Genomic DNA, 22,424 nt, shown 5'->3' with positions numbered 1-22,424 from the left:
TGCGCTCACACATTTATTTCCTTTATATGTGCCATTGACTTACCCTCGAATGCCATCCCGTCCTCTGCCTGGAGAGCCCAAGCCTGACAGACTCAGTTCAGACGTTACTGCCCTTGTGTTACTAATTAATGCAAAGCGTGCTTATTTCTTCACTTCTCTGTTCTGCACTCAAAAGTTAAGCAAAGAGGCCTGGGCTCACTCATCTTTGAAACTGCTCTGGAGCTGAGCTCACCTGTTGCATATATGCCTGATCAAGGTTTTGAAATATACTGCTTTCATATGTATGTGGCAAAAGCCAAAAAGCTCCCGTGCCCTTTGACCCAGTTATGCCCATGGCATGGAATTTATCCAAAGTAAATAATTGAAGAGGAGAAAGGAAATCACACAGGTGAAAGTACTGTAATATATGTATTTGCTATATATTGGAAATCAGTGATATGTTTATCAACAGAGTAATGGTGAGCAAAATATGATATAGCATCTTAGTGGGATGTGGTTCATTCTCTACTTGATTAAACAAACATACTGACCGCCAGGGACGGAGGTATCAGAAATACAGGAATGAGGCAGATGACTTTAATGAGGACACAGCCGGGCAGTCTTCTAAAGTGATCATCACAAAATTTTACAGAAACAGAGAACTATTTCTGGCCTCATGTTAAGAGGAGAAAAGCAGGTTACAAAACTGTCTGTACATGATAACTGTAACTCTGTACACGTGAGGGTATGAACAAGGTCTGGATGGACAAATGATAGTACTGCGTGGTTAGATTGCACGTGACATTCTCTTTAGACTTATTACAATTGTTTCCCAAGCTTTGAAGTTTTAGAGCATCCCAAATGTCCACTGAAAAAAGAAAGCTGCTCCCGTGACGCTGGCTCTCCAGGTTGGCAGTGGCATGAATGATGGGGTTCTCTCCAGATGGGCAGGCTTTGGCCGCAAGATGATTGGGAGGGAATGTTCAAGGCGGTCTGGAGGGTTAGGTCAGGGAAGGCTATCAATCTGTATATCTAGGAGTGTCCACTGAGCACCACTGGAGGAACTAGCCTTCTCTGTGTCTGGGCTACACAGGAGCCCGCAGGCTCCTCCAAGCTCTGTGGACACCACTGCTTAAGCACAGTGCCAGGTGGGCAGCACGCTGAAGTCTGGGACCCAGATAAGCATGTTGGGACCTATAACAGTTGGCGGCTGCTTCCTCATGCTGGAAAGAATGCTACCCATGTGAAAAGTACCATTATTCTACAAATGAGGAAACTGAAGCTTGGTTGGCCCTGAGCTACCCAGTGGGCAAGTGACAGAGCTGGCATTGGAAACCATCCCTTCTCAGTTTGGGCCAGGGTTCTTTCTATTTCTCCCTTCAGGCCCAGGAGCATGTGGAGATACATGGGCCAGATGGGAGAGACCTGGATGACAGGCTGGGGGCAGTCCTTTGGGAAGAGCCAATGGGGAATCTGTTGGGGGGGCAGCATGATGGAGGGTCTCATAGGCCAGGCATTGGAGGTTGGACTCAGTGTCGTTGGCAGTGGAATCTTTGTAGGTTTGGGGACATGATAGAAGGGGTTTAAGGAAGAGGAAGCTGGTAAAGCGTGGTGGCTAGTGTAATTGGAGAGGAGACTGGGCCAGATACATGGGAAAGACGGTGGGTAGCTCTTGTTCTGTCTGGTCAAAACAGAACCCACCCCTCCAACTTCTTGGAAATAATGTCTCGCTGAACCTGTAGCCATGAGACTGGAAATGGAAGCTGCCATCTTATCTGTGTCTTTCCCATGGATACTACCACCTGGTCTAGGGCTGCACATTTTATGCAAACTTAGCCAATCAGAGACCTTCCCTGGGACCTTGAGACCTTGGGACCTTTTGACCTTGAGACCAGAGAGAAACGGATCTCAGTCCTTTTCTGATGACAAAGCCGTGTTATGTGAGGCTGGGAGCTCTGTCACCACTTAGAGATTTGGGAGTCAGAGAGAGAGGAAATTCCAGCTACATTCAAGCCCTAGTTTCCACACTCTGAGGGTTCAGCCACTCCCTTGCCAATGCCACAATATAAACAATACTCACCACCTCCCTTTCAGCTAAGCTAGTCTGAGTTGAGCTTTTGTCATTTGTAAACAAAAAAGTGCTGACTTTTACAATATGAGACATGACTACCCTTTATCATTCAAATTTTGAGCACAATTCTCAAAACACCTTCGGGTTGTTTTGGAGACATTGGGCCCATCATTTCTTGCATGTAAGAAACAAACAAACAAACAAATAAACAAACAAAATCTGTCTTCATTATATAATGTCAGACTCAAGAACTCCAGGCTCTCTGTAGGGACAAGGCTTTAGGGGTATCTCTTCAGAGAGCCATGGATGTCTCTCCATCACTGGTATAGTGAGTAAAACTGCTGCTCAGAACACTTTCGCGTCTGCTCCTTTGTGATTCAGATGAGGAGAAACTGGCTTGGACAGAACGACAGCACAGGACAGCCAGGCATTTCCTATACAGGTGGTAAAGATATCTTCTGAACTTCTCTCCAGCAAATGCATAGATAAAGGGATTGAGGCAACAGTGGATAAATGCAATTGTCTCAGTCATATTGAGGGCCAATTTCAGATCCCTTTTCGTGTCACAATTGGGAAAGAATTCATAGAGATTGAGTGTCTCCAAGAAAATCATAACGTTGTAAGGTGTCCAGAAGAGGAAAAACACAATGACCACCAAAAAGATAAGTTTAATGGCTTTAGCTTTCTTGTGGTTCTTGCAGGAAATCAGTGTCCGCGTGATTCTGAAGTAACAGTAACTCATAATGAGCATGGGCAGCAAGAAGCCAAGAATATTTGCTTCCGCGTTGCGGAGCATGGGCCAGATATCCTGCAGGACCTCGGGGTAGTCCCCCAAGCATTCATTTTCCTTATTTTTGGTGAACATGAACTGGGGTGCTGCCACCAAGATGGCTGCTGCCCAGACGCCTAAGCTGATGGTGACGCCATGCTGTATGGTCCGGTTGTTCAGGGAGCTGGCAGCCAGGACGATGGCCCGGTACCTATCGATGCTGATGATGGTGATGAAGAATATGCCTCCAAAAAAGCCAATGAAGAAGAAGGCGGTAGTGAGTTTGCACACAGCGTTGTTAAAGCCTTCATCAGTTATCAGATAGTGAACCCAGAAGGGCAAGGTGGCTACAAAGAGCAGATCGGACAAGGCCAGGTTCAGGAGGTAAATGTCGGTGATAGTCTTGGGCTTCTGGCTGTGGTTGAGGGCACATATCACCAGCAAATTTCCCAACAGACCAAAGAGAAAGACAACAGAGTACGCTATGGACAGGAAGGCAGTCCCGAAGGCCACAATGTCCCCCAGGTCACAAGCCTCTGCACTCTCATCGTACTGAAAGTCTTCTGTAATTGATTCAAGAGCGGGCATGGTGAGGGCCTGTATCAGAAAGGAAAACAAGGAACAGCATTGAGTTCTCCGTGTAACAAAGTTGGAATTCTGTCTGGCCCCCCACACCGGCAGGCTGGAAGAAACAAGTATTAGCTGGTGCCTACCCAGGACATTTCCCGATCACACACATGCCGTCGCGTTGAATCCCTGTGACAGTCTCTGATGGAGGCTAGAACTGACTCCTTTGGCAGAAGAGGAAGCCAGGTCTCTGACAGGGACTGGCCCAAAGCTACACAGTCAGCGGCTAGATGGCATTGGAATCTAGGCCTTTTGAAGTGTGAGACAAACCTCTTTTTTTCCTCTGATTTTTCAAGTTTGTCCAGAAGGTAACTAGCTTTATCAGGGTGTGGGTAGGAGAGACAGGACCATGGGCAGGGAGGTGAAGGGGTGGGATGGTGGGGGCTGCCGCCATAATTCACACTTCTAGTCCAAACTTCTCTAAAGCAGTTCTCCACCCCCTTCCCTTCTTCCCACCTCCTCCACTCTCTGGGCCCTAATCGCTTGCATGAAGCTGAGACTGGAGAGAAAGAGAGACTGCAGACCCTCTCCAGAGCCCCGAGCAGACTCACACCCAGAGGCCCTCATCTTTGTTTTGCGGAGCCATTTGGGAAACCTCAACCTCTCAGCAAGTCCTTCTCTTCCTTAAGGGATACGACACAGTCACACGCTCTACGGTGACTACCTTGTCTTGGTTTGCCCAGGACTTTTCTGGGTTTAGCACTGACAGTCTCCTAAGTCGGAAACCCCTCACTTCCAAGCAGACCCAGATGGTCGGTCATCCTACAACTCCTAGTGAAAAGGAGGTGTGGCCATCATCTGGGCCTTTGTCACCATGAAAGGGCTGATTGATCCATGATGGAGGGCTGTACTCAGCCAGCCCTCAGCGCTGGGCCTGGGTGGCTAACAAACCAGATAATTACCAGCCACACACTTCGCTTTGGCGTGGCTTTCTCCACTCTGATTTCCTGTTTCCTTCTGAACAAACATGAAAAGAGAAGACATCTCTGCACAGGTTGGGAAGTAACACTTGTCCCATTCCCCCTTCTCCTCCCAGCCGGGACTCGCTCCTTCATTCTAGAGGCTGCAAGCGCTGCCCTCTCGCCCTGGTCCTCGGGGACCTTCTCGTCTTTCTTGTGATACCACAGAAGTGGCACTTTAGAAACACCAACTGTATGCCGAGCACACCTCTTGGTTGTTACTGCGTCCCTCCCCACCACAACTGAAAGCAAAGCTCATGCTGCTTTAACCAAGGGAGTGTCCACACCTTACTGCTTCCTTTTCAGGTTGGTTTCACCAAGACAGCGTCTCTGCCAAAGTGAGGGCCCGCCCAGCCAGCGCTTTGCTGCTCCCTTCCCAGCCTCGGCTCTGTGTCCTGGCCCATCTCTGCATCTGACCCAGACCCTTCCAGAAGTAAGTGAGCCTGGGCTCTGACCTGGGCTATGTCAGGCCGGGATGGAGTTCTCAACCCCAGGGAAAGTCTATGCTTTCTTTGCTTTAGGCTGCATTTCCGTTTTCTCAGAGAGGAATCTCTGGCTGATACCTGAACGGATACCGTTTAAGTTGGACCATATAAAATGGCTGACAGGCACCACTTATGAACCACACAAATGCTGGTTTCAAGTGGCACAACTTGAGATATGGGGAGACAGAGGAATTGCTACTTGGTGCAGGGGGCTTGTTACAGATGCATCGCTTCCCAGACACGCAAATCAGAAGGCAAACAGTCCCGCCCTTGGTAGTCATAAGTCAAGGATCCGCTCTCTCTCCTTCCCACAGTGAAAGGAACGAGTAAAGCTGATCTCGAGAGGAGGTCAAAGCCACTAAAAATCATTTTGCATCTTTTTAAGTGCCTGTGCTCAGTCCTGCAGCCCAGGAACTTCGTGCTTTTGGATTGGTTTGCTTTGCCAAATCTGCATGAGGTGGGTTTGATTTCCACTCTTGGCACTGTCCCTTACACACAGGGACCTCCTGAAAATCTTCAGACAGATGTCCCTGAGTCACTGAGGAAGGAGAACAGGGAGGTGGTCAGGAAGGGTGAGGGCTGCAGACTCGAGCACTCCTGAAATTGCATCCCCTGTCTACCCTCTCTGGCTGAGTGACCTTGGGTGAACTTGGAACCTTTCAGCCTGACATTCCCCACCTGCAAGATTGGGGTTCATTCTCATGCCTGCCCACAGAGCTCTTTTGAGGCGAGCACCTGGCACCGTGCATTGCATTCAGCAGGCACCTACTAAATGCATTAGGTGAGGAAGTGGAGGCATTTTAGAATCATCCAGGCTGCCTGTGGACTCTCATGGTTCACTCCCACCCTAGACATTGTGGAAATTTGGTCTGTAAAGGTTATTTTATTTATTTTTCCTCTCTGAAATAAAAATATACCTTTTTTTCCAGAACTTTTTTGGGGGAGGAGGAGCGAGTAAGCCAACCTTCACTGAGCTTTTACTAAGCTGTCAGGCTCGTTGCAGTTAGTCCCCCCTACAATTCTGAAGAGAAAGGCCCATGTTTAATTCACTGTTCTGCTGAATGGCTCCTGGGATATCCACGTTGAGAGGAAGGGAAAGGCTGGGACCAGCAGGTGAAGAAGGTGGAGACGGTTAGAAATAAACAGCTGACTGCAGGGCTGAGTGGCAGGGAGGTCCAGATCCAGCCCCTCACTTGCTGGGTGCCCTGGCTCGGGGTTGCCACATGCACAGGGATACTTTCTCCAACTGGCACCAAGACGACAAATAAGCCAGAGGTGGTCCTGGTTGGGGGGCTTCAACATCCACTCAGCAAAAGTGTAAGAAGTCGCCACAGGCACTGGGTTCATCAGGGGGCACATGGAGAGACGAATCGGGCAGAGTCTCAGCCATGGACGGGCTGATCATCTCAGTGGGGAAAGTTCCCATAGACAAAGACTTCGATAAAGACAGAATTCAGAAGTGCGTCAATTCATCCTCTGCAGGTGGAATGTGATTCCAGGTATGCTATGGGAGGGATGATGTCACCTGACCGTTGGTCTCATTGCTTATCGAGAGCAAAATGGCTGATCAGGGCCATATCAGTCCAACTTGGGACTACTACCTGCCATCCAGACAATCCACTCAGGTGAAGGTTCAGCAATATCCACCAATCTCATCCTGGCTCCCTGGTGGCTCAGAGTCCTCAGCAAAGATCCCCAGAACTGTCCCAATCTTCCACTGCTCTGCCTGAGCTCTTGCACAGTGCTGTGCACAAAGGAGGTGCTTACTCAGCATATTGGGGTCCCCTGTTATGAACAACTCTGCACCACGCTACGGAGGAAGGAATGGGAGGGACAGCGCTTTCAGTGAGCTCCTCGTAGCCTAACACAGTCACCAGCAGCATGTTGTACATGCTCCATAAGTGGTAGCCAACACATAAAAGGGTTATTATCTCTACATTGGGGGCAAGTAGATGCACTCAGAGAGGGTGAGTAACTTGCTTAAGGCCACACAGCTGGCATGTGGCAGGGCTGCAGTTTGGGCCCAGATGTGTCCAGTCTCAGCATTTTTTCCAAGCTTTGTATTACATCTCTTTCCCATCCCGTTCACCCCAAAACTGGGAGTTCCTAAGAGAACAGTGTGCTCTTTAGTTCCGTAGGCCACTGTTCAACAGAGGGAGAGATCTGGTACAGAGCAAATGCATGGGAATATTTGTAGGAGGATAAATATTGTACCCTAGGCCTTCATCCCAAAGAGTTCCACGGGGGTGAATGGCGACAGCAGGCCTTCAATTGCCCCATTCCTAGAGGTGCTCACAGGTGTCCTTTCTGATCATGGGCCAGGGGCTCTTGGACTCTGACAGCTTAGCAGGTCCCTAGTGTATTGAATGAATGAATGAATGAATGAGTGAATGAGTGAAAGGCCTAGGGAAGTGAACGAAGGAAAACATCAGCCTTGCATTGCAGAGCCCCAGGAGACAAGCACAGGCCCACCAGCTCTTCCCAGTGAGAAAAACACTTAGAAAGCACAGCTGCTCGTCTCAACACACTCATGCCGGGCTATGGAATGTACGGTAGCTGATCATGAGACAGAGATCAGCACCAGCAATTTCAGTTCTCTCTTCTGTGCAAATGTCAAGGCCTCGCTGCTGCCTGGACTGTGTGACTTGGCGGTGGCCCAGGGTCTTACATGGCTGGGAAGGGGATTTGCCGTCTGTCTGAGGGCTCGAGCCAATTCAAACCTAGTCTTGTGAGATGCCAGCCCCAGAGCTCGTGAGGGCTTTGTTTATGTCAGAAATGTAAAGATGAGGACTTTTCCTTCACATAGTTATTCTGCTGAACTTGACAACTTTAATCAAGGGAACCTTTCAGGAAGGATGGGCCCGAGCTGGATGGACCTTTTATTTCTGGATCCTCTGAGACGTCCAGGGATTGGGGATGAATGTGAAGGTAGGGCCTCCTGGCAGCAGATGGGAATAGAGGCAGTGCTGGAGGGTGGCCTTCAGGGGAGATCCAAAGGTTTCCAGGGATCAAATTGGCTTTCACTCAGGCTGGACACTGGCTTTCTGGGCCCCTGAGGACACCAGAAACCAAATGCAAGAATCCAATGAGATAGCCTTTGCAGTGCCTACTCAGCTAGGTTTCATACAGACAGGGTTGCAAGAGAAAGGGTGCGTGCCTGGGGGAAGCGCTAACGCAGGCACCGCCAACAGAGGCTGCACTGCACAGCTCAGGGCGGAAGCCAGCAGGAACGCGACCCCCAGGCTGTTCTCAGGCCTTCTCACCCTCTTCTCCCTTAAGTCAAACTTTTACTCAATGGTGTTGAGTCGGGAGGGTTTCAGCTGAACCTAGAAGCAGAGTTTTGTGTGCACACGCGTTTCATACCCAAATAGAAATGAATTTTGTAGGACCTGCTTTAAAAAGAAACCACCCGCTCGCCTCCCCGGCCGATTCTTTTCTACTTCCTCTGGCCCACTTCCTTTTCTCAGGCCCACTCGTTTATTTTTTAACTTTGTTTTTATTTTTGGTCATGTTGCCCATTGTTTCCAATCAGCTTCCCTTTTTTATACTTCCTCTCTCATTAGGTGGCCCATATCTATTGTCTTCTTCCGTCTGATATTGCGGACGTACTCCTCTGTCTTTTGGCTTCAAGTGCTGCTTACTGCTTTTTAGATCCAGTGCGTCTATTATTGATTTTTTCAAACCTTCCTTGGTCTCTGTTTATGGCTTTTTAGGCCCTTGAGTGAAGACTGGGTGTGAGGTTCAGTCAAGAAAACTGTGAGGTTTAATTTTTTTCCTTTGGACCAAAGGAAAGTAGAGAATTGCTTGAGCCCTGATACCAGCTTTCCCTGTGGGGATCCCACATTGCCGTTGATGGCCCAGAACCTGAGATTATCCTCAGAAGGCCCCAGTTGACAAGGAGCACATGCCTACTAACTGTCATGCTCCATGCACAAGCTCCCCTTTATTTCTCTATACGCCCCCACGTGAGCACTGATTACCTCCACCCTTTCCACTCCCCACTCTACAAATTAACCAACAGGGGTTCAGAGAGATTTGGGAAACTTGTTCAAAGGAGCAACAGAGCCAGCATTTCAACTCAGATGCATCGCTGCACAAAGCCCTGCTCCCTGCCCCACACGATGTGCCGGTTACTGCAGGACATGTCTCTAGGACTAGAACTAAAAACTGGGAGTCCTAACACACCTTGAAAAGAAGATGCTTCATGATGCAAGCCTGCACACTCTTCTGCGTTTCTCCCTGCTGTTCTCAGAAGCTGCTAGGCGGCTCTCCGTGAAACACTGGGTAGGAAATTGAGCGTGGGGCTCTCATTTACCTCTCCAGCTGCAGCTGGGTGGTTCTCACTGCCCGACACCCAGAATCTAGCTCTCATCAATGCTGGTGAGGAAATCAGGACCCTTTTCTCTGGAGAAGAAATAGCTGAAGGCTGAAGGGTTGGCTTGTGTCCTGCCCGCAAATATATGGTGATGCTTTTCAGAGCCGTGTACTTCATAAGGGCCCATACACCACACGATGGCTGGGAAGCTGGGAAGCTCACTCCCAGTTCTGCCTCAGTTTCTTGATGTGTCCAATGAAATCCTTGGAGCAGACCATCTCTAAGGGACTGGCCAGCTCTGGCAAGCTCAATTTTTCAAATAGAACTGAACAGAAAGAAGTATTTTTAAAGATCAACGTGAGTCCTGGGTCAGTGAAAGTGTGGCCTAGTGTCAACAGAAGGGGTTCCCCAGCAGCCTGCCCAGGGAACGTGAAGCTTCTGGGCGTGAAGACTGCCAGCGAGCATGCAGATGAGATTCTGTTAGGATGCAGGGAGAGCTAAGGCTGAGAAGATAGAATAGGGGCAGATGGAAGGGCCTTGAATTGCACGCTAAGGAGCTCTTGAGGCACATTTTACCACTTGCATCCCACCCCCTGGGCAAGTAGATGAGTGGATCTGTATTTCTGTAGCAGAGCTCACCTAACACAACATGCATGACCCACACGCCAGCGTTTACATGAGGCCACACGCACGACTCAAGCCCAAACCAGCCGCAGGAGAAAACCCGTACCTGACAGTGAAGCCTCTGCTGAAGGAGCCACCCCTTACAGAACCCGCTTTGTCCTTCCCTTTTCAAAGCACTTTGTGGTGTTTATCTATCTCTGCCAAAGTAAACTATGAACTGTGGAAAGGAAATGCTTCACACGGCTTTTTAAAAAAACAATAGAAGAGATGGAATTGTTAATGAATTCATTATTTATTAAGCCAATATCAATTACGTATCTTTACCATCTGCTAGCGTAAGGAAAAATTAAAAGGAAAAATAAGAGGCTTAAAAATATGGGAGGCGATTCCGTCTGCCGCCTTTTCCCTAGTGTGTTTGCCTTAGAAAACTTGTCCTTCTCAGCTCTCTCCTCTCATTGAACCGTGGTTATAGATCCTTTTGAAAATGTGATAGGTTCTGCCCTCAGCTTTATGACCCAGGCATGTCTTTCTCAAGGAGAAACACCGTGTTTCATCAATTTGATGTGTAAACATCAAGAGACAGCACCCTATTCTCCCAACTTCTGTGGTGCCTAATGTGGGTGCGTGGGTGCATTGCTCCAAGTTGCAAAACTACCGACGATCAGAAAGATAGGAGAAGTTATTTCTTCTCTGGACAAATCCCATCAGCTAACACTAATGGGGACTTCAATTGCCATCGGAAAGTTAGGGTGAACTCTGTGTGACTGTCAAGTTCTCTGACTTGAGGACTGGTTATTGTTTATCTTGCAAAGGCGTATAAGGGGTTATATCGGCTTGGCTGTATAATACGGTGAGTATTTATTTATTTATTTTATCTCTTAGTGGATTGTCAAGTGATATACATCGTCTTCTGGTCAAATGTTTATTTCATAATAAAAGTGTTTTCTCTTTCTACTCTCTTTGTGGAGAGATTTTCCTAGGTTGGAGAAGATTTTGTTTTTAATCATATTTTCCCAACATGAGGCACTGTGCTAAATTCTGGGGAGGTAAAAAGGTTTAAGATACAGTCTCTGTAACTTTTTATTATTGTTTAGTAACAATATAAGAAAAGTTATGGGAAACCCAAGAATAGGACCATTCAAGCTGAGTCTTAAAGGCTGGGAGGATCTTCCAGGAAGGCAAAGATAAAGACAGGAATTGGGGATTGGAGCTGAAGCCAGAGGCCCTGAGGGTCTGCACGTGGGCAGCTCTCCTGGGGCCCAGGCCAAGCAGAGAGGGCGTGAAGGAATGTACTAGAAGCAGGAGGACATGAGGATGGTGGCGTTAGGGGGGGCTGGCTTGTCTCTGGAGCATTCAGGAAAAGTCCAGTTCAATCTGAGTGGAGGAGGCTTCCTGTAAGGATGCAGAGAGAGCCAAGACCGAGAAGGTAGAAGAGGGGTAAGCAGAATGCCCTCAAGGAACTCTAAGGAGAAATTATAAATGACTTTGAAATAGGCAAAAAAGAGAAAAAAATGACTGGTGTCCTATCGAGCACACCCTTTGGGACCTTTGTTGTCTGAGCTAATTGACTGCTCTGTAAGTTGTGGGAGACTGACGGCAATGAGATGATTCTCGTTCATGGAAGTGGAAATTGTGTCTGGTGGAGGCGCACTGGACAACCGCCTGGCAGACAGGGACCAATTTTGCACTTATCTGTGAATTCAGCCCGGCGTTTCTGGAAGGACGTCATCCATGTTGTTGCTGAGGCTGTGGTCTGTCCATCCCCGTTGCTGTATAAGATGCCACCATGTGAGAGCTCCATGGGGACTATCATTCTACTGTGGACACACCCCAGCCGGCTCTCAGTTTGGGGCCACCGTGAACAAGGCTGCCATGCACATTTGTGAGTCTGCGTCTACATCTCCTACAACATGGATGCATTTTAAAAACGCAGGCCAAAAAGCAGACCCTTGCATGAAACCACATGTGTGACAGGAAAGAAGCCGCAGGATGTCCCAGAGCCCAGTGATAATCCATATTGTTTAGGGCTGCATATCTAGGCGGTACCATCACAAGAACAAGCAAAGAAGGAAGGCCCATAAAAGTCAGGATCATGGCGACTTCTGGGCGGGCAGTGGTGGTGGTCAAGATGAGGTGGTAGAAGTGCCCACTGTGGCTGGAGAGCTACAAGAATTCCAGCCCTTGCAGTGGCCAGTGTAGTCTGAGCCCCCAAGGCGGGCAGTCAGGCAGGTCGAGGTCCAGCGGAAGCCTCGACCTTCCCTTGGCTCTCCTGGGCAGCCTTAGTGATGCAAGAGAGCGCAAGCCCATGGGATTCCTGGACCGTGCTTCTGGGAATCAGAACAAGTCCTCGGAATGGTCAGCGAAGACCTGGCCTGTGCCACCTGGCTGCACTGCCTGATAACTGTGACCCGTGATGGGACAGCAGGCGTTCCCCTCCCTGTCGAGCTCATCCACGGCTGGTGCTGGTTTGAACATATTCCAGGGGGAACATTTGAGCTTGATGATTACAGGGGTAGCTGAAGACTCTTCCAGGTCAGAGGTTGGGCTGGGGAGGGAGCAATCAAATGCACCCATCCCCGGGGAGTCTTGGAGGCCAGGGTATCTGACACAGCTGCCCTCCCACAGACCAGCCATGGTGGGAATGGGTGCCTCCTGGGGGATGGGAGGTGGGGAAGGGTTTGGAAGATGGTCCTGCACTGGGTTAGCTCTGGCATGTCCCTTTCTTTCCCGCCCATCACAGCCTCATTTGAAAGCAGTCAATGATTTTAATGTGCACAAACTTCCAGAGCCTCAGTTTCCCATAATGACAACATGTATTGTTTCTTGAGCACCAGATATGGGGCCAGGCAGTGTGGTCGGAAATTCATATACCACGCCTTAACCCTCACAGAAACTCAACCTGGACCCCTCACCTGCCTTTGGCTTCAACAGATTATCAACTCACAGCTGATCTCCATTTTAAAAGAAGGACTTGGGCTTAGCAAGGTCAAACACAGATCCAGGGCTTCATTCCAAAGCCAAGCTGTTTCCTCCACCCCATCTGTGAAGCGGGGAGAGTGACAGTTGTTGAGCAGGGTGGGGGGTATGGCTGGCATGTGGCTGACACACAGTCAGTGCTCTCTTCTCAAGGGCATGGCGAAGAGCCAAGTCAGCCTGAGAGCTAAGAGGGATTCAATTGAGATGCGGCTGAGGCTGTTTCCTGCCCTGCATCCAGATATGAATGCACCCAGGACACACACACACACACACACACACACACACACACACACTCACACACAGTGCTCCCCAAGGCCCAGCAGTCAGGTGTCACCTGCCTCTTCTCACAAAGCCCAGAGTCCCCTGAACAGACCCTGGAGCCTGGCTAACCAGGGAACATTTCTTGCCTGCTTTTCACACAGTCCAATCTTCTTCTTTCCTTTGGGTTCAAGTTTGTTTGTTTGTTTACTTATCTAGTTTACCTTAAGTTTTCTATCTCAGGCATTTGAAAAAGGAAAAAACCTTTTTTGGGAGGAAGGAAAATCCTAAATGTCCCAGGCATTTCTCTGGGCTCAGCTGTGGACTTACAAAGCAGACACTGCTGCATTCGTTCAGGCTGTAACGGCCAGATAGGAGTTAAGCAATGAGAAATGACAGGTCCCAACCAGTCCTCAGCGAGGGACTCAATACATTTCTTCCCGTCTTTCACCCATAAGGGAATCCACTCATAATTTCCTTCTGAAGACCGTGTTTTCCAACGACACTAGGTGTCCTCACAATGATTAAAACAGCATATGTCAATATTGAACATCAAACTTGTGCCAGTAATTTAGTAATTAAAATCAGTTTCATTATATAATAAATGCAATAGCTGCTCTTTACAAAAACGTAGGTGCACAAAAAAGCATGGAAATAAAAAGAAAACAACCAAACTGTCCACAAGACAACTTTCCAGAATCAACCACAGCTAGCTTTTAGCTTTTTTCCATCCAATCTTTATGCATATTTTTATATTCATATTAAATAGATTTATATTTAAAATTCAGATGCTATTTTAAAAGCTTTTTATTATAAAATTCTCAAGTATATGCAAAAGAGAGAACCCCCCATGCACCCATCACTCGGCTTCAACAATTAGTATCTCATGGTCAATATTTCATCTGTTCTCCCCTTCACGTCCTACTGTATCATTTAAAAGTAAATCCAGACGTCATAGCGTTTCACTCACGAACAGTTCAGTCTCAAAAAGAATAAGGACTTTAAAAAAATAATAATAACTTTAATACTATTTTTCAACTTAAAAAATTAACAATATTTCCTCAATATCATCCAGATGCATTTTCAAATGATGCCTTTAAAAAAAAATTAATGTCAAATCACGAGCATTTCTCCATGCCCCTAAAATATAACTGGGAATGCTTCTAATCACATTCCATCGTGTTGAGCGTATTGTAAATGATCTGATCACCCCCGACTCCTCAAGCCACTTGGTCACTTAGACTGGAACAGCCTCAGGTACACGGCCTCCCTTGCTGGCAGCATCATTACCCGACTCTGACCTCTGACCACAGTGCCCCGCCCTGCACACCCACAGGTTCTGATCGCCTCCTCTGCACCTACCTGGGCTGGGCGGGGGAAGGGGACGTCTGCAGGTGCCAATCAGCCACCCTGTCCCACGCAGACTCTGTCAGAGAGTACTTCCCTTTTCCTCCCTCTGAGGGCATCTTTATTTGCAGACTTAGCCAATAGTGTCTGGTTTCCTGTGAGGTAGGGTATCTTTAGAAAGTGCGGCGAGCAGACTCAAGCTCCAGCCTGGAGGTCAGCTGACCCCAGGAGGATCTGAATTCGCAAACCGGGAAGACCCAAGCCTGGGGGCAGACCAAGGGGGCGCTGGAGGCGGTGATGATTTGGGGGCTGTGTTTCTGACCCCCACATGAGTGGAAGGCAGGGAACAACGCAGTGCTCTTGAATGGCATGCCTTCAGGGAAGCCAAGAAAGCCTACAGAACCTCAGTTTTCCTGCCATGAAATGGAGACCATTATACTCACTGGACAACTTTGGGGTGCAGATTAAATGATCTACATATTTTCTCCTCAAAATGTGGTCCCAGCTGGGAGCTTCTTAGAAATGCAGCTCCTCAGACCCCTCCCTAGACCACTGAACCTGACTCTCCATGTTAATGAGCTTTGTAGGAGGTTGGTAAGCACGTTGGGTTTGGGAAGCATTGACACAGAAGCACCAAGTGAGTGCCTGGCACCTGGTAGAAGCTTCAGGACTGTTTGTTTCCTCACTGCCCTCCTTCAAGGCATTTAGTGGCTACCTATACCCGTCTGTCAGGTTACCGTAAGTTCCGTCTCTGATAGGTACAAGCGTCACCCTTCACAAACTGGCCAGCCTCCTTTCTGCGCTCTCTCTCACTGCTGCCTCTGCTCCAGCCGGACAGGGAGCCACGGCTCCTCCAGGCCACGCTCCTGCTCCCTGCCCCAGACGACTTGTTCTAGGCAACACACATCTCAACCACCAGTGTCCTCACTGCCTTCTCATCGTGTCCTTAGCTGTCTGACTCATATTCAAGGCAATTACTACTTCAGGTCCATCCCTGTGCCAGGGTCTGGCCCCAGTGGACCCTCAGTCCACATTTATTAAATGGTCAGGGACTCCCCCTCCCAGCCCACCTCAAGGCGGGAGCCCCAGCACGGCCTTAGCTCTTGTCCCTGTGGTCTCCTGAGGGCAGGGGTGTACTGTGTACTCCCCACCTTGCCTGCTCCTCAGTCCCCATCACGGCACAGCCAGGACAGAGCTGGGGGCTGGGACTGCAGTGCTGCAGGCTTGGTGACCTGCTGGCATTTGAGGAAGTCCACCACTGGTTTCCTTTCTTTGTCTGCCCCTGGCTTCACTGTTAGACCTTCTTCGTTGCCTTTGACTCCTGTCCCATTTCCCCGAGTGCGCCTTTCTGGGATTTGGCCAGAACTTTCTTCTTGTCACACACTCCTCCTGGACAATCTCATCTCAATGTCAGTGACCACCTGTGTGGCCACGTCTCCGTCTCCAGCAGGGCCTGCCTGACCTCCGATGCCCATCCATGTCCCTCTTACCTCTTGTCAATTATACCATCATCCAGTATCCATTCAAAAGCCAGAGACTTCTTTCTAGAGCCCAAACCACCGATAGAAACGCTCCAATAGTTCTGCTCACTGTAGTTCAAGTCCTTGGTGTGTAAGCATGGCCTTCGCATGGTCCTACCCCATTATCCTTCCCACTCTGCTCTAACCACCTCCAGCTTTTCTGGAGTGATCTGCTAGCCGGTGTGTAAGTGGCTGCTCTTCCCTTCCCACCTCATCAAGCTGGGGGACCTGGAATTCAATTTTACCATCCTTTGAAGCGAACAAGGAGCCTTTACTCATCAGCAATGCTGGTGGAAGACAGGAATTTATGACTCATGGCCCAGCCAGCAGCATATTTGTGTCAGTTCCCTTTTCTCCAAAATCCCACAGGGTGATGTGGTGGACCCCAGTGGACACCTGTACACGAAGGAGCTGTATGATGGGAAAGGAACTCAGAGCTTGGGGAAGGTGGCCCTTTACAGCAGGCAGCGGGCAGGCCGAGTTTCTGGCCCTGAGGGACACATTACCTCCACCCTCAGACTGCAAACGCCACCCTGAGAAATGGCCAAGAAAAGAGCGGTTGGAGCTTTGCACTCATGGCACATTTGGCCCGACAGGGGGGCCTCAGCTGCCTTCCCACTCCCACCACACCTCCACAGGCCTCGGTCAAGACGTCTCTGTCTCTGCCCTGGGGCCCTTCTCTTCCCTGGAGCCCTGTCCACCCCTCCCCAGCCCTCTCACTCTGGGTGCTGCCCCATTCCGTACACCAGTCTTCACTCCTTGTCTCCCCGGCCCCTTTGGTCTCACCCTTTGTCTGAGCTGTTTCTTACGAAAGGTAACAGAACGTGCTGTCCCAAAATTATTCCACTTCAACATATCGATTATTTTGAGCTGTAGACACTTGAAAAACAGCACATGTCGGGAGAGGCTTTCTCTAAACTCCTCCTATCTACCTAATGACAGAGCCTCCAAAAGGAACGCAATTGTCATAACTCCCCTCTCCGTGAGTTTCATCAACTAGGACAACTGACTCTTGTCACAGGAGAGATAGAAGTTGACACCACACCCACACAACTTTGTCACAAAGCATCATACCTCCATCTGTTTTCCTAACGGCCCATTCATCTTCCTTGAAAATCACTTACTCTCCCCTAAATTGTCCACATCCCCTCCTGCCTTTTCCCTATTAAACTGGTATTTAAGCCTGAATTCTAAGCCACGGGGAGTAGTTACTCATTTTTCCCTGGGCATCTCCCATCTATACATGAGGTATACATGTTAATAACTTTCTGTTTGTTTTTCTCTTGTTCATCTGTCTTTTATTATGAAGTCTTAGCCAAGACCTCAAAAGGGTAGAGGGAAAATTATTTTTCCTCCCCTACATTTCCTGGTGATTTGGGTGGAACCTTTGAGACAACTCACTCGCTCAGAGCTTGCAGATGGGATCCTGGGAAAATTGGCAGAAGCCAGCAAAGGGGGAAAATTATTTTTCCTCCCCTATGCTTGTCAACAAGTTCTTTATCACCCTCAGTTTCTCTTCTAATTGAGACGGTAACTGCTGACAACAGCCTGATTTCTGTTGGGTAGCGGGATGAGGGTGTGCTGGGCTGGTTTAGAAGCAAGACCCATGGTGGAGAGGCCATGAGGATGGAGGGACCAGCTGGCAGTGATGGGCACAGGCATACAAGGCAGGTAAGCACTGGAGACTTAGTCTGAGTAAAGTTTTGTGGGAGAAACATGGCCAAGGGAAGTAAGGATACAATTAGGTCTTGAATGCCAGGCTAAGATATTTCCACTTTATGCTACAGGCTGTGGGAAGCTTTGGGGATGACCACAGCAAATCTTTATGCAGCATGGCTGTGTGCCAGGCAATGTTCTAAGTCCTCTATGCATGTGAACACGTGTAACCCAGGGACCCCAGAAGCAGGTACTCTTATCCTCATTTATAGGTGAAGAAACTGAGGCAAGGAGAGGTCTTGTAACTTGCTCAAGTTCACACAGCTCATACGTGGCACAGCCAGGATTTGAATTTGGCATTTAAGTCTCATGTTCTGTGCCGTGCATTCTCAGTGGGGTAACATTTCCTCCAAGGGGGTGACAATTGGTTCTTGTGCTTTATGTCGAAAGCCCAGATAGGCACACAGTATATTAACAGATAGCAAGTATGTCTATGTTGTTAAAATTGCATGAGAGGTGAGTAAGAGTATAATGTCTATTCCAGATAAGAAAAAGCTAGAGTTCATCGCCACCAAACCAGTATCCCAAGAAGTGTTAAATGGACTTTCTTAAGAAGAAGAAGAAGAAAAAAGATAACTATGAATAACAAAGTGTCATTAATTACATATCTATCAGCAATTATTTTAAATGTAAATGGATTAAATACTCCAATCAAAAGACACAGGGTGGCTGAATGTATAAGAGAAGAAGATCCTTATATATGCTGCCTACAGGAGTCTCACTTCAGATCAAAAGACACATAAAGACTGAAAGTAAAACGATGGAAAAAGATATTGCATGAAAATGGAAAAAATAAGAAAGCTGGGGTGACAATATTTTTACTAGACAAAATAGACTTTTAAAAAAAGGCTGTAATAAGACAAAGAAGGATCCAGCAATGCCACTTCTGGGTATTTATCCAAGGAAATCCAAAACACTAATTTGAAAATAACATATGCACCCCTATGGTCATTGCAGCATTATTTACAATAGCCAAGATATGGAAGCAACCTAAGTGTCCATCAATAGATGAATGAATAAAGAAGTGGTACACTTCTGGCTGAACATTACTCAGCCATAAAAAAAGAATAAAATTCTGCCATCTGCAACAACATGGATGGACCTAGCGGATATTACGCTAAGGGAAATAAGTCTGACAGAGAAAGACAGTATACGATTTCACATATATGTGGAATCTAAAAAACAAAATAAATGAAGAAACAAAACAGAAACAAACTCATAGAGACAGAGAACATTTTGAAGGTTGCCAGATGGGAAAGTGGTTTGGAGGCTGGGTGAAAAAGGGGAAAGGATTAAGAAGTACAAATTGGTAGTTACAAAATAGTCAAGGGGCTGGAAAGTGCAGCATAGGGAATATAATCAATAATATTGTAATAACTATGTATGGTGCCAGATGGGTACTAGATTTATCAGGGTGATCACTTCTTGAGTTACATAAATATCTCATCACTACGTTGTACACCTGAACTAATATAATATTGTATGTTAATTGTAATTGAAAAATAAAATAAAAAATAAATATAGTGTCTAAAATCTTATTGGGGGATGATAATGAAAAACAGAGGCTGAGAAACCCTTGTCTAAGCTGTTAATCAGAATACTCTGCTGCATCTCATGTTTAAAGCCTAGGGTGACAGTGTCAAAAAGATAAACCAACGGTTGAATGGAGGTGAGGGAAAGCTATTGGAATAAAAGGAAAGGAACTACACGTATCAAATGCTTCTCCATGCCAGGTACCTTGCCCATATGTCTTCTTGACCTTCACCTTCAAATTAGGTATTATTATTTCCATTTCAGATGGGAACACGAGGAGAAGAAAGCAATGGGTCCTAGGCCACACAGCTGGAAAAGGGCCAGGTCGGGGCTTGAACTTCCTGAATTGGAATGCAGGCAGAGAGCTCAGTGAGAAGATGAGGAGATGGCAGAGGCGAGAGGAGGGATTGTGATCAAGGAGGACGCACAGAACTGGTAAAAGATTGGACAGATTGAGGAACCAGTGAGCATTCAAAGGCTGTAAGTCAATAGCAATATGCAAAGATCTTTCAGAAGCAGAGAGCAGTTTCTCTTTCCTCTTTTCCCCTTTTATAGAAAGTTAGAAAGGAGTAAATCAAAACAAAATAAACTCCATTTACTATTTCCCTCTGTCCTATTTACATTTTTGGCATCATCTGTTGCAATTTCCTAGGCTTGTTTCTTAAATTCTGTTCAACAGTGATCAACAGCATTCCTCTTTGAACAAAGGTAACAGGACCAGGCAAAGAGTTCCAATGGGAGTAGTTCCCAATGACCTATTTTCTTTATCATATTAAAAAAAAATCTGCTCTCCTCCCCCAAATATGGTGTGTTTTCCCAATAACGTAGAAATGACTAATAGAGAATAACGGAAGAACGAGTAAATTAACTACACATTTGAATTATAAAAAAATTTCCATTTTAGCCCTTTGAACTACGTAAGAAATTCGTAGAATGTGTTTCTGTGGCTTTCTGATGTTCTGGAACATTCATTGGCTTTAAGAAAAAAAATTAAGTAATGGTTGTCTCTGGCAAACAATGTCCTTAAAGCAGCTTTTCCTATTGTCACTGTATGGGTGATATAATGCTCAGTACTTAGGGGCAATAATTTCCAGAAATCCTGAGTCGCTATCATTGATCAGCTATTGAAAATAAGCCATCAGTTAAGCCTGCTGCCCAAGGCATAAGGGCACCTACAGGATAATTTTATATGTGGCATCTGTGACTGTAGAAGTGACAGATCTCCTGAACTCATATTTCCAAGAAGATCTTCTTTATTGCAAACACTGTCATTCCAACAATAATATAAACCAAGACGTTTATAATTAAGTACAAAGGTGAAGGAAGGACTCCAGTAGCAGCCTGTACTAGTCGGCACAAGTGTACCTGGTCCACTTGACCCCAAGAAACTAACACCAGGTAATATTATGGGCTCATATTGTGCTTTGGGGCTGAAGCAGGCGCTGTCCACCAGAAGACTATAATTGGTCCACAAAACTGAGGGTGGGACCGGGGGTCCAGTGCAGCCAAATTAGCTCCCAATAAACTTTCTCAGTTGGATGGACTTGAGCCAAGAATTTAGACACCCCAGGTACACTTTTTAATCCTTTAGACCAATAATTTCCCTGATGTGACTGACACTTGTTTCAAAAGTACATTAAAAGGCACAATGATAGCAAAGACTGTGAAAGAAACAGTTGACCACCTAAATTCTTAGCATTCAGAATATCTGAGATTTGCAGTTGTTTGGATGCTTTTGTCATCGACAACTTGGATGGGATGAAATTGTGGCCGTGGCTCCAGGCGAATACTGGCAAAACCAGACCGGAGGACAGTCATGTTATTCCAGCAAGAAGCCCTCTTCTTAGGTATTTTTATAGATGTCTACTCTCTTACAGCAAAAGAAAAAAGAAAGAAAACAAATCTTGTTATAATAGAACAATCTATATTTTATGCAGAGCCAACCTCTGAGCTACTCATCTCTAAAACAGAACATCAATATTTATTTCTGCGTGAACCAGCTGCCCAAAGAATCAAGGCTGAGTAAATCACAGTGACATTTCTACCCATGTTTGAGGTCATGGTCTGGGTCCCTACGGGGTTGTAGAAGACAGTTATCTGACCATTTACTGTCCTGCAGACATAGTTGATAAAATGATAGGTCCTCACGTGACAAATTGGCAAGAAAGGAGTGCTTGGTGCCCAGGGGGCAGTGCTGAGTTATTTCACTCATTCGACACACATGTTGGTGATTGAACCTGCAGTAACATTTCAGCTTTGAAAGAGCCCCGTGCTAATGCCAGCCTTACTTCAAAATTGCCCACATTCCACTTGGTAAACAGACCTCAGGTTACTTCAGAACCATTAGTGCTTTCACTTCAAACAAATTGGGAATCTCCTCGAATCTGAACTGGGAACAAGGAGGCATAGCTTTCCATATTTTGAAAGGCTTTAAATGGGAAATTTACTCAAACTCCTCTTTTCAAAAGTGTTTTAGATCAGTGATGCAGATTTTGTAAATCTACAATGTCAAGTCAATTTAACCTGCTTGCAGAAGAGGCTAAAAAGGTCTATTTCTTGAAGCCAGTACATATCCCGTAGCTGAAGTGTATTTCTGGGTTCCATAAAGAAGCCAACATTTGTTGAAGGCAAATGAGTACATCAGCACCATGGCAATAATTCCTGCATTGTGATATCTCTTCCGATGGGGCATGTAGGACGTGAATTAGGCAACAGTCTGTCACATTCTAAAGCTTGTGTGTGTGTTGAACAGTGTGGGTTTTGTTTTTTTTAAAGTAAATGAAATCCACCTGTGATTCATATGTGAAAATGTGTCTGTCAGAGAAAGACAAACACTGTATGATCTCTCATATGTGGAATCTAAAAACATCAAGCTCAGAGAAATAGGGTGTAGAATGGTGGTTGTCAGGAGCCTGGGGTGGGGGTGGAGTGGGAGAAACGGGGAGATATTGGTCAAAGGGGACAAATGTTCACTTATAAGATGAACACTTTCTGGGGAATCTAATGTACAGCATGGTGACTACAATTAACAGTATTGTCTTATACACTTAAAAGTTGCTGTGAGAGTAGAGGTTTGATGTTCTCACCACAAAACAACAAAACGGTAATTACGTGAAGGATATGGTAACTAACCTCATTGTGGTAAACATTTTGTAATATAGATGTGTATCAAACCCTCACACTGTGTACCTTATACTTACACAATGTTATAGGTCAGTTACATCTCAATTAAGCTAGAAAAAAAA

At 46.7% G+C, this 22,424-nt stretch overlaps 1 protein-coding gene across 4 annotated transcripts in view; it reads right to left on the bottom strand.

Moving 5' to 3' along the window:
• Nucleotides 1-389: 389 nt before the first annotated feature.
• CX3CR1 (C-X3-C motif chemokine receptor 1) overlaps nucleotides 390-22,424 on the bottom strand; it is a 69,225-nt gene continuing 47,190 nt past the window's right edge. For 2 of the 4 annotated variants that reach the window (XM_088798253.1, XM_074312590.2), the window contains one exon: nucleotides 390-3,416. In XM_088798253.1, coding sequence (XP_088654379.1) covers nucleotides 2,343-3,407 — 1,065 coding nt within the window. In that variant the 5' untranslated portion in view covers nucleotides 3,408-3,416 and the 3' untranslated portion in view covers nucleotides 390-2,342. Of the gene's footprint in view, nucleotides 3,417-3,925; nucleotides 5,429-14,425; nucleotides 19,192-22,424 lie in introns of those variants that run through there. The other 2 variants (XM_019727588.3, XR_016021274.1) reach the window with 2 other exon arrangements.

Source organism: Rhinolophus sinicus, chromosome 5 (genome assembly GCF_057876585.1).
Source record: "Rhinolophus sinicus isolate RSI-liver-muscle chromosome 5, RSI-T2T, whole genome shotgun sequence".
NCBI lineage: Eukaryota > Metazoa > Chordata > Mammalia > Chiroptera > Rhinolophidae > Rhinolophus > Rhinolophus sinicus.
The sequence above is the reverse complement of the archived record's forward strand: the minus strand, read 5'-3'. Positions and strand labels throughout refer to the sequence as shown.